Source organism: Canis lupus, chromosome 10 (assembly GCF_048164855.1).
Source record: "Canis lupus baileyi chromosome 10, mCanLup2.hap1, whole genome shotgun sequence".
Classification (NCBI taxonomy): Eukaryota; Metazoa; Chordata; class Mammalia; order Carnivora; family Canidae; genus Canis; species Canis lupus.
The window spans coordinates 21713727-21729545 of NC_132847.1; the positions used below are offsets into that span (position 1 = coordinate 21713727).

Consider the following 15819-nt stretch of genomic DNA (forward strand, 5'->3'; position numbering starts at 1 on the left):
ACTACGTTTAGGGTTGCGAGATAATATGCAGGATGCTCACTTAAATGTGAAGTTCCGAGAGGCAGTAACTAATTTTTTGGTAAAGCTCATGCGAAATTATTCATTGTTTATCTGAAACTGCAGTTTAAGTGGGGTGTCCGGCATTTTTATTTGCTGAATCTGGCAACTGTAATGCTGGAGTTTTAAGACACCAAGTTTGGAAACAAGAGCAGCGCTGTGCCAAGCCTGAGGCAAAGGAAACATGTGCCTCTCATATGTTTTTGCATGTGCTTCTGTGTTTTGTTAATATTCCCCAAATAGTTTTAAATACTGAAAAGCTGAGAAGTTATTTTGAAATTCACATTTTGAAGTTTAAGTATTTTATTTATACTCAAAGTAAAAAAAAAATATCAATTTTATTTTCCTGGATTTAATGGACGCCCATAAATAAAATTTTCAAGATTTCTCTTGACCGAGTGCAATCTTAGATAATTTTTGTTTAATCCTAACTTTTTAAGATTTTGTTTACTTAATGAGAAAGGGAGAGAGCGAATGAGCAAGCGAGAGAGAGAGAAAGAGGCCATGGGAGAGAGTGGAGAGAGAGTGGAGAAGCAGACTCCCAGCTAAGCAGGGAGCCGGATGGGGAGCTTGATCCCAGGACCCTGAGACCATGACCTAAGCTGAAGGTGGACGTTTAACCCCTGAGCCACCCAGTAGCCTCAATTGTAAGTGACTCATAATTAATATTAGTTTATTAAGACTTATTTTATAGGATGCCACCACTGTAACTGGTGGTGTTTTTTTTTTTTTTAAGTTTCTGGAGACCACTTCAATATTTGGATAGGATTCCACTAAGAAAAAAACAGGAATGTTTTGAAAGACCCAAACACAATGCTGATTTTTTTAAAAGACATTTATTTGAGAGGGAGAGCGAGAGCAAACACAAGCATGTGGGTCAGGGGGCAGAAGGAAAAGGAGTAGCAGACTCCCCACTGAGCAGGGAGCCCAATATGGGGCTGGATCCCAGGACTCCAAGATTGTCACCTGAGCCACCCAGGTGCCCCTGATTTTTTAATTACAAAATTGCTGCCTAAAACTTCCTCAGATGAAATTTCTACGGGAGTGGGGCACCTAGGTGGCTCAGCCAGTTAAGCGTCTACAGCTTCAGCTCAGGTCATGATCCTGGGGTCATGGGACTGAGCCCCACATCAGGCTCCCAGCTCAGGGGGGAACCTGTTTCTCTCTTTCTGACACTACCCTTGCTTGTGTGCTCTCTCTCTCAAATAAATAAATAAAATCATTTTTAAAAATATCCACAGGATTTAAATCATCAGGATACTATTTAAGAGGCTGCTTTCGGGGTGCACCTGGGTGGCTCAGTGGTTGAGCATCTGCCTTTGGCTCAGGTCGTGATCCCAGGGTCCTGGGATCGAGTTCCATATCAGGCTCCCTACAGGGAGCCTGCTTCTCCCTCTGCCTATGTCTCTGCCTCTCTCTCTGTGTCTCTCATAAACTTTTTTTACAAAGTTGCTTTTTTATAAATCAGATGTAATTTGTACAAAATAACCTTTCTCCATTGAAAATAACAGTTCTCTAAAATATTTGAAGACATCTCCATTTATTGAACCTCTATAATCTCTTTAACTTCTGATAAACACATTTCCTCTAATAGCTGATACACTCATCAATGATTTGTACATTTCCAGGTTCTTTTCAAGTCAGGAGGTATATTCATCTCTTGCTAATGTTTTACATTAATCAAACATACTTTCAGAGTTACTTGCTCTCATTTGTTACAAGGGACAGGCCTTCTATTAAGCACGCAACACACTTTGTATATAGTCATGGGTTTTTTAAATTGTAACAATCTTTAACTTTTTCTTAGTTCAAACTATCATCCCATTTATATAAGACAGATAAAAATTTGTAATGTCTTTGCACCAAGACACTTGCTATTTCAGCATACTGTATTTTGTCATTTGATGTTTTAATAGACATCTTTGTGTGAAGTGCTTTGACTGCATTTCTATCCTGATTCCCCTGAGGATTCATGTGTATTTTTAGTGTAGTTATTTTTTTTAAAGATTTTATTTATTCACTCATGAGAGAGAGAGAGAGAGAGAGAGAGAGAGGCAGAGACACAGGCAGACTCCATGCAGGGAGCCCGACGCGGGACTTGATCCCGAGTCTCCAGGATCACACCCTGGGCCGAAAGCGGTGCCAAACCGCTGAGCCACTGGTGCTGCCCTATTTTAGTGTAGTTTTTAGGACAGGCTTAATATCCTATCTGTTCATTGAATTCACAAAATACATAAATATCCTTTGTTCAGTACTAAAAAAGGTTATATTTTAATTCCTTGAAAGCAGGATTTTTACACATTAGATTATGAGCTGAATTAAGGCACAAATTTGGCATATCATTTTGGGGGGAAATAATGGCTTATATATCCTGCTGTATTTGTTCCATTATCATGATCCTGCCTCCAAGATTTTTTGTCAATACTTTTTCCAATTTAAGAATTTTATTAGGGGGATCCCTGGGTGGCGCAGTGGTTTGGCGCCTGCCTTTGGCCCAGGGCGCGATCCTGGAGACCCGGGATCGAATCCCACATCAGGCTCCCGGTGCATGGAGCCTGCTTCTCCCTCTGCCTATGTCTCTGCCTCTCTCTCTCTCTCTGTATGACTATCATAAATAAATAAAAAAAAAAATTAAAAAAAAAAAAGAATTTTAATAGGCCATATCCTTTTATCTCTTCAATAATATCAGTAAAACTTTTGGTTGTGAAGACATTCTTAATGCAAACATAATTGACACATTTGTTCAAGATGGGTACCTTTCATTTGCAAAGAATAAGGAAAAGTGTGTTACTTCTTTTAGTCCCAGTGTTTCAAATTTACAGGGTGTCCAATTAGCATTGTACGTTCCCCTAAAATTCATATGTTGAAGTTCTAATTCCCACCCCTACCCCAAGTACCTTGGAATGCAGTGCAACTCTATTTGGAGAGAGATTACCTAAGAGGTAATTAAGGTAAAATGAGGTCATTATCCGTGAGTTCTAATTAATACAACTGGTATTATTTTAAGAGGAGTTTAGGCCATACATAACAAACAGACTGAGGGGTATCCAGAGTAAGGACATAGTAAGCAAGTGGCCATCTGCAAGCTAGAGAGAGACCTCAATCTCAGCAACCAAACTTTCCCACACCCTGATCTTGGACTTTTAAGCTTCCAGACTGTTAGAAAATAAATGTCTATTGTTTAAGCCACTTAGTCTGTGGTATTTTATTATGACAGCCCTAGCAAACATACAAGTTGTAAATTTGTTTTGAATTTTATTAGACAAATACAGTACAGATTCCTTTAAAAAAATAAAAAGGAATGTGTACCATATTTATGATAGCTACATCAACATTATAATAAGTTTAATTAAATAAAGAAGATAGTAATTGGTTTCAACTTTTAGTACCGATCTATTTATCCTGGAAACTAAAACAATGTCTAAAGTATAACTGACAGAAGTTGTGAAGTAAAAGGGCATGTAATAGTCAATTACTTAATGTCAACTTGCCTAGACTGTTGTGACCAGTTGTTTGGTCAAACACTAGTATAGAATGGACTAAATCATCATCAACCAAGAGGCAAAAAAAAAAAGATCCACAGAAAATTTTTATCATGGAGTTATCAAACAAAAACTTTTTTTTAAAGACTTTATTTATTCAAGAGAGGCAGAGAGAGAGAGAGAGAGAGAGGCAGAGACACAGGCAGAGGGAGAAGCAGGCTCCATGAAGGGAGCCTGATGTGGGACTCAATCCTGGGTCTCCAGGATCACGCCCTGGGCCAAAGGCGGGCACTAATCCGCTGGGCCACCAGGGCTGCCCCAGACAAGAACTTTTAAATAACGGCTTCATTAGTTGAAGAAAAACATGGAATAAAGCAAAAAGATCAGTTCCCCAAAGAATTAGAATCTATTAAAAATAATTGAGTGGAAAGATACTCTAGAACTGAAAAAATATAAGAACTAAAATTAAGAATTCAGCAGATGGGTTTACTTAGTATAACTGACAAATTAACTGGAAGACAGATGAAAATATTTAGTCTGAAAACAAGTGGGAAAAAAAGAATGGGAAACAGAAGACAGTATCAAACCTGAAAGAGTGAAAAGTTCCAACATCCAGATTATTGGAGTCTCAGAAGAGACACAAAAAATGAGACCGCAACAATATTTGAATTATGTCTAAGAAATTTCCAAAATTGATTAAAGACAACCCACAAATTCAAGAAACTCTGTAAACCCCAAGCCAGAAAATAACAAAAAGAAACCCACACTAGGCACATTATAGTAAAACCACTGAAAAATCTTAAGCAGACAGCAGGGAGGGGACGGGGTTGTGGGGAATTTACTTTCAAAGAGCAACAAAAGGACAAGATAGATGAATTTTTAACAGAAATGGTGCAAGCCTGGAAATAATAGAATTACATCTTTAAGCTGGTTAAAGAAAAACGTAGGTGAATTTAATAGAAAAGAGAATAAACTAGAAAACAATTTAAAAATTACCCAAAATACAGCAGTTATAAAAAAATATGAAAACAGGTTAAGAACTAAGAACAGTATGATATAATCTAATTTACATTTAATCCAAGTTCCAGAAGGAACACAGAAAATATTGAAATAAAAGAATAAAAATAAAATAAATAAAATAAAAAATAAAATAAAATAAAAATTTTTAAAAGAAAATATTAAAATAAAATGATTTAATAGTTTTCCAAAACTGAGTAAAGATACTACTGTACACTTTCAAGAAACTTGAAGACTATCAAACAGGGAAGGAAAAAACCCACCAATCATGCCAATAATTTTATTTTTATTTTTTTATTTATTTATGATACTCACACAGAGAGAGAGAGAGAGAGAGAGAGGCAGAGACATAGGCAGAGGGAGAAGCAGGCTCCATGCACCGGGAGCCCGATGTGGGATTCGATCCCGGGTCTCCAGGATCGCGCCCCGGGCCAAAGGCAGGCGCTAAACCGCTGCGCCACCCAGGGATCCCTCATGCCAATAATTTTGTTGTTGTTTCTCAACTCTAAGCGAATCTTTCTATAGTCTGCTGTTATACTGGAGTTGCAACTCTATAAACTGTGTTTCCCATATTCCCTTACCAGCTGGCATCCTGTTAGGTTCTGCCAATGGAAGATACTAGAAGAAGATTACATGGTATTAGGTAAGTAGCAGGTGCCCAAATCCAAGGATTTTTTTCTTTTTGGAAGAGAGATAGCTTTATATATTAAAAACCACTGAGGTTTAGAGTTTTTTTTTTTTTTGTAAAGATTTATTTATTTATTTATTTATTTGAGAGAGAGAGAGAGAGAGAGAGAGGCAGAGACACAGGAGGAGGGAGAAGCAGGCTCCATGCGGGGAGCCCGAAGTGGGACTCGATCCCGGGACTCCAGGATCGCGCCCTGGGCCAAAGGCAGGCGCCAAACTGCTGAGCCACCAGGATCCCCAGGTTTAGAGGTTTTATTATTAATGTAGCATAAGCTTATTCTATCCTAACAAAATACGTAAGAATTTAAGTAGACCCTTGTACCAACAAAAATAAAACCCAGGTATATGAAAGACAAGATTATAATGCTTTTGGAAAACATAGGAAATACCATGATCATTTTGGAGAACAGAATAATTTCTTAAGATATAAAAAGCATAAATCAAAGAGGAAAAGCCTGATAAATCTGACATAAAAATCAAGAACTTGTGTTCATCAGAAGACAAAACTAAGACTGAAAAGACAAACTAGAAAAAGGAAAATAGGGATGCCTGGGTGGCTCAGTGGTTGGGCGTCAGCCTTCAGCTCAGGTCGTGATCTCGGGGTTCTGGGATGGAGCCCCACATTGGGCTCCCTGCTCGGTGGGGAGTCTGTTTCTCCGTCTTTCTCTGCCCCTTCCACTGCCTGTGCTTTCTCACTTGCTTTCTCTCAAATAAATAAATAAATAAAATCTTAAAAAAAAAAAAAAAGGAAAATAACTTGCAAAACCTATAACCATCAAAGAGTTTATGTCTATAAGATACTAAAAAATTCCAGTCAATCAGTAAGAAAAAGACTTGAAAAGACATTTAAAGAAAACTAATGACTAATAAAAAGGTATTCGATGTCATCAGTAATTATGTTAAAATAGATAACACTGGGGCACTTGGGTGGCTCAGCAGTTAAATGTATGCCTTTGGCTCAGGACATGATCCTGGGGTCGTGGGACAAGTCCTACTAAGTCTCTGCCTCTCTCTGTGGGTCTCTCATGAATAAATAAAATCTTTAAAAAATAAAATAAAAATAAAATAGACAATACTATGCATGTAACAAGTTAGCTAAAATGGAGAAGCAGGACAGTACCAGATATTAGAGAAAATTGGGATAACAACTCTCATTCAGTCCTGGTGAGAATATGAATAACCACCCTGGAATATGTTTGTTATATGGTAAATCTGAAAACTACTAAGACTCCACATTTCTACTGCTAGATATATATTCTTCAGTAATGTGCTTATGTGTACCAGGAATCATGTATAAAAATACAAATGGCAGCATTACTCATAACATACAAAGAATGAAACCAATTCAAATATCTTATCAACAGTATACTGGCTATATTAAGTACTGTCCTACCATATACATTAACAAAATGAAGCAACTCTACAAATTAAAACAAACTAGAGCTATATAACATAAATGAATCTTAAAAACTGTCAAACAAAAGAAGCCCAACACCTGTAAAAATAGATGATTCTATTTACAAAACATTCAAAATCAGGGAAAACAAAATGATCCTTAATTTAAGGATGTAGACACAGGTAATAAAATTACAAACAAACAAAGGAATAACTGCCACAAACAACTAGACAATGGTTACCACCAAGGTACTGGAAGCAGGATAGGAGATATGATCCAGGAAAGGATTACAAGGGTCTCCTGAGGTATAGATTTGAAAACGATCTCTTCTCTAACCTGGTCACATCATTGCTCATGTTCACCTTCATATTCTTTACATTGTATATTTACGTTTCATAAACAGTTCTGTGTGTATCTTAAAATTTTTAAGAAATTTCAAAAAAAAATATTTCAAATTCTAACAGCAAAATAGTCATGAATATACACGATCACTATATTCTCTAAAAGGCAAGGTGAGACTATTTCCCTCACTTTCCAGAAAGGATACTGAAGCTTAGAAATATAAGTGTTGAAACCACATCTAGAACCCAAGGTCAAGGTTTTGCCACTAAAGTATTCACTACCCAGATTCTGCCTCTACAGAGGAGATGCATAGGAAAGAAATAGCGAACTTGGTATAAGTTCCCCCATATTTAAAAAATACTCCGAATAAGGCTCTTTAAGGCTTCCGGCAGGGACATTTTATTTTTTGGTTAAAGCCACATTGATAGAAATGCCATAAAAACAAACATGTAAACAAGGTATCAGAACTTTGGTTCACTGAAACACCTCACACCTAAAACATCTGAGGTACAAAGGCACCTTGCTAGGTGCTAGACAGCCTTACTCTGCTGCAGCCACTCTGACCCAAGGTGGCCAGAGGTGGCACAGGCTGACCAGAGAGGTCGGGACCCAGGTCACCCAGGACCCTCCCCAGTCGGCTCTCCCTTTGCTCCAGACAAACATTCACTCCAACAAAGACCTGAGTGACAGGGCCTGGAAAATACAAAGGTGTCTGTCATGTGGAACTTGAGGACGACATGGGCTGTGGGGCCGGGAAGGGCAGAAAAGGAAGTCAGTCAACTTCTGTTGATCCACATGGCCTCAAGAATTCCTGTCCTCGTTCATGGAACCACTTATTGGAGACTGTGAACAGAAAGAAAGTATGTTACAATCCTGTTGGTTAGTTTAGCAGCCAAAATGAATGACTCCTCCATGATGAATCCTGCACTGGGCCCTGGGACTCAAACTTGAGTAAGATATGGTCTCAAACCTCAAGTTGCTCATGAGCTGGTAAGGAAAACCTATGTATAAATAGATAACTGTTCAAAGGTCTGCCCATGAAAAAAGATAAATATGTGTACATTGCCATGGAAACTGAACCAAAGGACACCTAATCATGTGAGGGAAGAGGAGACTCCAGGCTGGGACATGGTGCTGAATAGGAGTTATCCAGGGAAGAAGATGGATTACCAGATGATTCATGTATCAAGGGAGTCCAGGAAGTGGGAAGAGGATGAGAAAGACATCAAGACATGAATAACCGTGATGTGTATGAAGGACCCCAAGCAGCTTGATATTATTGATAAAGAACTAAGATATAGAAGCTAAGGATGAGGAAGTCTGTCAGGACTGTGGAGGGCCTGGATGTCAACCTCAAGACCTGTGGGTCAGCAGATCTGGTCTGTGTGCTGTGGGTAAGAGAGCAGCAGAGCCAGTCCTAGCAGTCAGTCACCTAAAGCTGTGCCTCAAATCTACAGGAACCATTATTTCATTCCTTAACACAGACTCTTAGCATGATAAATAATGCACTACTGAAGCCATAGAGCTTTTAAAATATAAATGTATTTCTTTTTAAATTTTTTTTTAAATTTATGATAGTTACACACACACAGAGAGAGAGAGGCAGAGACACAGGCAGAGGGAGAAGCAGGCTCCATGCACCGGGAGCCCGACGTGGGATTCGATCCCGGGTCTCCAGGATCGCGCCCTGAGCCAAAGGCAGGCGCCAAACCGCTGCGCCACCCAGGGATCCCTATAAATGTATTTAGTTGAAAAAAATTAAACTGTCTACAAAGCTTATAGTGATAAACAGCAATCTCCTACCCACCCACCCCTTCCCGCTGCCAAACCCCACTTCTAGAGGACACTCAACTCCTTTAGTTGTTTCTTTTGACATTCAACCACATATTTCTTTTTTTTTTTATAACCACATATTTCTAAATAACATGCTGATACTGCTATCTCTTGACTTTCAATTTTGGAATTCTTCTATACTACCCCTAAGACACATTACATCTTCTATCTCCCCAACAGAATTAAATCACAAATTTTAATTACATTATCATTAATTGGGCAGCCCGGGTGGCTCAGCGGTTTAGCGCCACCTTCAGCCCAGGGCGTGATCCTGGAGACCCGGGATCCAGTCCCATGTCGGGCTCCCTGCATGGAGCCTGCTTCTTCCTCTGCCTGTGTCTCTGTACCTGCCTATCTCTCTCTCTCTCTCATGAATAAATAAATAAATAACTTTAAAAATAAATAAATAATCATTAACTGCTTACATTATCATATCACATAAATGTTGCTCATGCCTGAGCCACCTAATAGTGTACACGGACATTTCTTGTACGATTCTTTCTTTTCCCTAAAGTCAGCATTTGCTTCATTTAGATTCTAAATGCTTAATTTTCTGTGAACCTACCACTATTATCCCCAAAACTCTCCATGAGGGTATAAACTCCTTTCTGCAATCACTTCTATCATCCTGGTTCAAGCCTCCCCCTCACTCACCACAGCTGCTTTCAGAACAAAGCTCAAAGCTCTAATTTCAGCCTCCATGGTCTGGTCCCAGCCTCGAGCCTCATCTCCAGGCCCCTGTACCATAGTCCTCCCCTTACGTAAATGACAAAGGCAGCTGGTCCCCGAACCCAACATGCTGGTTCCATGTGGGCCTTGCTTGACTAGGAGACCTCTTCCCCATTCTGACTCCATTTCTCTCCCACTGCTCCCTCAGAACCCCTACCAGAGTCTACTCTTCTGGGAGCCATCCTGGGCCATAAGCAATGCTTATGTAGCTATTCTCCTCCTTGTAGCCTCCTCAGCTCTTGTGGGCATCTCTGAGAATATTTCCAACCAGCGTCCTGGCACAGAATCAGTTTTGTGGACAGCTACATGGCTGGATGAAACAACCAGTTAGCAGGAAAAAAACGAAAAACTCAAAAAGGAAGACATCTTGGCACTGTGAAAATACAGCAGCAGGTATCTCCCAAATCAGTCTGACCAAAAGTGCCCAGGCTAATCCACTTACCCCACTTGCAGCCCACAAGCACAGGACAGGCAGCGTGTCTTGTACGGTAGTCACCTTCCCCACTCCGCAGAAGGTTGTACCAGAATACAGCTGTACCCTAGGAAAAAAAGACAGCCCATCAGATAACACCTCCCTAAGCAGAAACACTCTCACTTTCCCATGTACAAAGGGACAGGACTCTGGGATTCCAACAATACAGAAGTATCCACCCTTCATGGTGGGGAGGATATTTAATAACCAAGCTTCTCCCAAAGGACTTCCCTTCCCACACCATCTCCCCAGATGGACACTAAAGCCAAAAAGTCAGAGCTCAAGCAGGAAGGGGATAAAGCCCCTCACAATAAGAATCAAGCAGGCCAGGGAATGGAACTGAGAGACATGAACAAGGTCTGAGCTATGCTCCAAACTGTGACCCACAAAAACTAGAACTTACCTTCTTAGGCCAAATTGCAGCCCCCAGATCAGGAAAAACAGTGGCACCACCAGCTTCTACATCACTCATCTGAGAATATAAGGCAGAGAGCTTGGCCCTTGTACTCAAAGTTCTCAGAGCAAGTGAGCCACAAAGGACCCAAGTATGCAGATTACCTTTCTCTGAGCAGGAGTGACACCACTTGAAGGCTCTGGTCCACAGCTGGCCCTCCCCCCAAGAAAAGCTCATCCCATACCCTAACCCTCCTAAACCCTGCTTAATCTATGCGGTTTTATTGGGATAGTCCCATGCCAGGGGTGCTTGAGAGCCGTAGCCCTGGGGAAGACCCATATCCTGGCCATCCTCAGATGGGAACAATCTGAGACTGTACACGGAAAATGCCGGACTGATGCCTGCTCTTGAATCCCCATCCAGCCTGCGCCATACCTAAGGCACTCTGCCCTTTGAGAAGCTCTACCCTAAAGCTCCCTGCTGCTCCCAACACCATCTGTAGCCCCCACTGTGGGCTTTGTTTCTCTGGTTCTAGTGCCACCCTCACCTTCCCAGAACAGCAGTTCTCCCCGGGGCCAGCCAGGTGAGCAGACAGAGAAGGCTCCACAGGTCCTGCTTTCTCCCAGTGAGGCCTCAAACTAAGTGGAACACAAGTTCCATGGAAGGGAGGCTACATTTATGCCCACAAAGCGTGCCTCAACTCATGCCCCAGGCACCACTTCTGTCTCAGCTGGCTGTCTTCAAGTTTTTTGTCTATAATGTAATAAAACGTGGAGTTTTAAAAATATTTCCACAGGTTGCATGCCAGACAGACTAAAGAGCACTCAACAGACATATGGTAAACGAATAAGATGAAAACCTTTGATGGCTTCTCACAGCCCTGGGGATCAAATCCAGGCTCTTTTCTAGAACCCAAAGCCCCCGTCTGTCTCAGCAGCCTCTCTCTCTCCACCCGCTCTCGTCTCAATTACTACCTCTGAGTCACACCAGTCTTCTTCCATTTTTCCAACATCCCCATCTCCTTCCCTCTTCCAGGTCTCCACACATTCTCCTCTCTGCCAGAAAGCATGTTCCACCAACAAATTTCCATTCAACCTTCAAGTCTCCACCAACATATTACTCCCCAGGGAGGCCTTCTCCGAATCTCAACCCTGAGCCACTTTTTCAAGGCATTTGTCACTATGCTAACTAAATGAATTACTGGCCCTATGGTTAAAGCAAGTCCCTCATGTTAGGCTGTAAACCCCACGAAAGACCCCACATGTCCTGCTCACTAGCATGGACATAAATCTTAACTTAAACAAGACACCAAAGGAAAAGATGGCCATGGGCTGCTGTCTCTAAGTTACCTAACAGTTTGTATGCCAATTTAGAATGGGCTAAGCAGAGGGGAAAGCAAATTGCTCCTCATATAGGATGTAAACCCAATGGCCTGTGGCTGGAGGATAGGCAGCAGCTGAGAGGCAGGCCACCAAGCTCTGGGAAAACACAGGGAGCTTTCATTTAAAAGGGCCTCATGGCAGCCTCCTCACTCTTCCTCCAAGGAGGGGACTCTCCAGGGCACTCACCCCAAAAATCCTGACTAGCACTGGGCCCATCAAAAGGAGCCAGGGATATGAAAGTCAGGGGTGTGGGTAAGCACACAGATGGGAACATCTGTGTCAACTCCCTACTCCAGCCAAGAAGAGTGCTGAGGGCCAGAGGGGCCCAGCCATGGAGCAACAGCTGATGGTGTCAGCCCTGACAGGAGTGGATCTAATATAGCACTCTGGCCCAGGTTCCCCGAAGGCCCATTTATTATTGCATGCATCATACTCACGTAGTTTAAGAACGTGGCCACACGATTCCCCGTCCCTAAACGCTTGAAAGCATCTTGCTCATTTTTCTATAAAATTAAGTGAGAATGAACAGGTGGACCTGGCCCCAGTACTTACATAGTTAAGAAACGTCGCTAACCTATTCCCTTCCGTTTTGAGGCCGCTGTCAAAAGGTCGCTGCAACAAATAACAACTTTCACCCACATTTGCAGATAATTCCACCCCCCAACTCACAAGACTGGGGCCAAAAGGGTCAAGGGAAGGCAATAAGCATGTATTCCATACATCAGCCTGGACCATGGGCCACGGCTGCAAAGGAAACCCTGGCCAGGGTACAGGGAAAGGGGGGGCAGGAACCAGGAACAGCTTTCACAAAGACCTAATGAGGTCCTATGCTTTACAGGGAAATAGCCAGGGTGCACTGGGTTCCACAGGCCCCAGACTTCCTGTGCCCCTTAGACTTTTCCAGTAACAAAGAGTTGGTCCTGGTAAGGTTTGCGGGCGGGGGGGGGGGGGGGGGGGGGGGTGCCTAGTATAGAGACTGAAGTACTCAGAGAAGCTCCAGCTTTTTCAAAACAGCTGGAGCAGCGCCCTCTAGAAGTAGCCATGGTTTGGGCCTTACCCTAGAGAAGTCAAAATGTGGCTCATATTGTCCTCCCATTCCATAATTAGCAACCTGGTGGGAAAGAACAGCATCAGACCTTGTCAGCAGGATGAACAGTCCTGAAGCAGCCCATCTCCCCAGGAAGACTATCTCCCCACAACAACAGAAAACACTGTACCCCTTAATAACCAGAACCCCCAAGTGCATCTTCTCTAAGGTGGATGGTAACTATGCCCTGCCAGCACAGGCAGACCAAATGGTTCAAATGTACCTACAGCCATGTCCAAGAGTAAGGCCACAGCATAAATGGGGTTTCCCAAACACAAGATGGGGAACCTGCAGACAGCCACTGTGGAGAAACTCCAGCCCTTTAGGGACACTCAGATGGCAGGAGAGAGAGCTTTCCTAAAGGCAGGGCGTGGCCTACGTGTTTGCAAGACAATAGGAAGGTAATCCAGAGGAAAGACAACAAACCCAAGACAGGAACTTTTTTCTTATGCTAGTTTGGGAGCTCCTCAGTACCTGACACTGCTCCTGCCACCTGTGTCACTGTGCCCTGGTTACTGTTCCTGGTGAAACTGAGCAGGGAAAATATATCCCACTCCCTTTCACAGTGGCTCACCGCATAGAGCAGTTCTGCATCCAAGTGAAACAGCAGGACAGACAGCCGACAGTGGTCCCAGTGGGAGCCTGGACCTGAAGCAGCACCTGAGCCATCTTAGCTTCAGCAACTACCAGATTGTCATTGATTAGATTATAAACTATAAACACCTGACTGAGCAGTTTATCAGCACAATCTAAGTCTTAAGTCACAAATGGTTATTCTAGCCACAGTGGTCAGAATGAGACAAAATTCAAGATGAAGTACAGAATTTGACATGGAAGCTGACAGATAAAGTGATACCACCAATGTCCATCTGGGAACATCTGGCTACTGTTTCTTTCTGAAGCCCTAAAAACCTCTGGGGCTCAGCTATTAGTCTTCAGGAAGTTGGTATGTTTTGCATATCCTTTTTGGCGATTCCAAGAGTCAGATGTGAGATTTTGTAAAACTGGAAATAATGAAGACCTATAGACATGAGGGAGAGAGAGGGAGGGGGTACTTTACAAGAAAGAAAATCCTCCTCTTTAAAAAGAAAGCAATATGCATCAAATGTGATGTAGTGCAGAATTTGGAAAGCATGATTTTCAGTGTCCACATAATTTAAAATTTTGATATGAAGAATCAGTGGATGAAAATATACTATCATGGGCTGCTTTAGCCTTCAAGATTCCTACACCAAAAATACCTGGAAATTCTATCAACAGTGTGAAGTGGCCAGGTTCAACAGGTGGCCTTAAGGCTGAACGTATATCTAAGGAGGGAAGTGCTACAGCAGTTGATAAAGTGATATTGCAAACACTTTCTTTGGGTCCCGTTGTTGAAAACTTGGAAGAAAATTTTAAACATGACTGGAATTATCATGCCAATGCACTATGCAAAATTTGATCACCGCTTACTGCTGGAACTACAGGGTATGGCTGTACTTTCTAATATTCCCATTTGTGGGATGGGATGCTTTAAACTTGTAGATCCCTCGGAGAGAAAGAAGCTGCATTGCTATAGCAGGTTCATCTTTTTAGTTTTGGGAATCACATTTGATCGTCTGCTGATACTATTGTGTCTATACTATTTATTGTCCGCAAAGAATGCAAGTGTCATAGGAGTTTCTGGATTTGCAATCAGCTTCACCATCTGGGCAAACTCAGAACTTTAATAACAAGCAACTATCCATCAAACCTGATTCCTTGGCTAAAATTAACAAGTCAGGAAATGATAGGTGTTGGAGAAGATGTGGAGAAAGGGAAACCCTCTTATACTCCTGCTGACAATGCAAGGTGGTACAGCCACGCTGGAAAACCATATGGAAGTTCCTCAAAAAGTTGAAAATAGAGCTACCCTACAACCCAGCAATGGCACTACTAGTATTTACCCCAAAGACACAAATGTAGTGATCTGAAGGGGCAGTTGCACCAATGTTTCTAGCAGCAATGTCCACAAAACCCAAACTATGCAAAGAACCCAGATGTCCATTGACAGATGAATGGATAAGGAATATATATACATACACACACACACACACACAATGAAATATTACTCAGCCATTTTAAAAAAAGAAATCTTGCCATTTGCAATGACATGGATGGAACTGATATTATGTTAAACAAAATAAGTCTATCCAGAGAAAAAAAATTATCATATGATTTCATTCATATGCAGAATTTAAGAAACAAGACAGAGGAGCATAGGGTAAGGGAAGAGAAAAATAAAACGAAATCAGAGAGGGAGACAAACCATAAGAGACTCTTAACTCTAGGAAACAAACTGAGGGTGGCTGGAAAGGAGGTGGGGGGAATAGGATAACTGGGTGATAGGCATTAAGGAGGGCATGTAATGTAATGAGCACTGGATGTTTTATACAACTGATGAATCACTGAACTCTGCCTCTGAAACTAGTAATATACTATATGCTAATTAACTGAATTTAAATTTATAAATAAATAAATCCCCCACCCCCTCCTCCCACAAGAAAACTGATTCCTGTGAGGAAGCATTCATTTGAATCTTTAGATGTGTTGTTACGAAATTAGAAGAGCCAGTCATTTGAAAAATGGGTAATTTATGATACTGAGATCAGAGTGAAGACCAAAAACAATGGTCAGAAATTACTCTTTTAGAAAGGCTGAGACATCCAATCAGAAGTGCCCTCAATCTTAGAGAATTCCTTCAGTGTAGCATCAGATAAGCCTTCATCCAATTCATAAGAAACCCTCAATTGCTCTTTTTTTTCCCAAATGATCTAGTGCAAACACATCAACTTCAGATGAAAGAGTGTCAACAGGGAGCAGAAGAACCAACTCCTTTCCAGATCCCTAACATTCTGAGGGACCATGGAGTACAGGCTCTTGCTAGTGCCTAGGCACTGACTATACTTCAACCAATCCACAA

General features: G+C 41.7%; 1 protein-coding gene across 9 annotated transcripts in view; it reads right to left on the reverse strand.

Moving 5' to 3' along the window:
• Positions 1-7356: 7356 nt before the first annotated feature.
• The window catches only part of P4HA2 (prolyl 4-hydroxylase subunit alpha 2), a 33343-nt gene continuing 24880 nt past the window's right edge, over positions 7357-15819 (reverse strand). For 5 of the 9 annotated variants that reach the window (XM_072840938.1, XM_072840942.1, XM_072840939.1 and 2 more), the window contains 5 exons: positions 12849-12902; positions 12229-12294; positions 10419-10487; positions 9986-10082; positions 7357-7824 (listed from right to left, as the gene is read on the reverse strand). In XM_072840938.1, the coding sequence (XP_072697039.1) occupies positions 7754-7824; positions 9986-10082; positions 10419-10487; positions 12229-12294; positions 12849-12902 (357 nt within the window). In that variant the 3' untranslated portion in view covers positions 7357-7753. Of the gene's footprint in view, positions 7825-9985; positions 10083-10418; positions 10488-12228; positions 12295-12343; positions 12404-12848; positions 12903-15819 lie in introns of all 9 variants that reach the window. The other 4 variants (XM_072840943.1, XM_072840945.1, XM_072840944.1 and 1 more) reach the window with 2 other exon arrangements.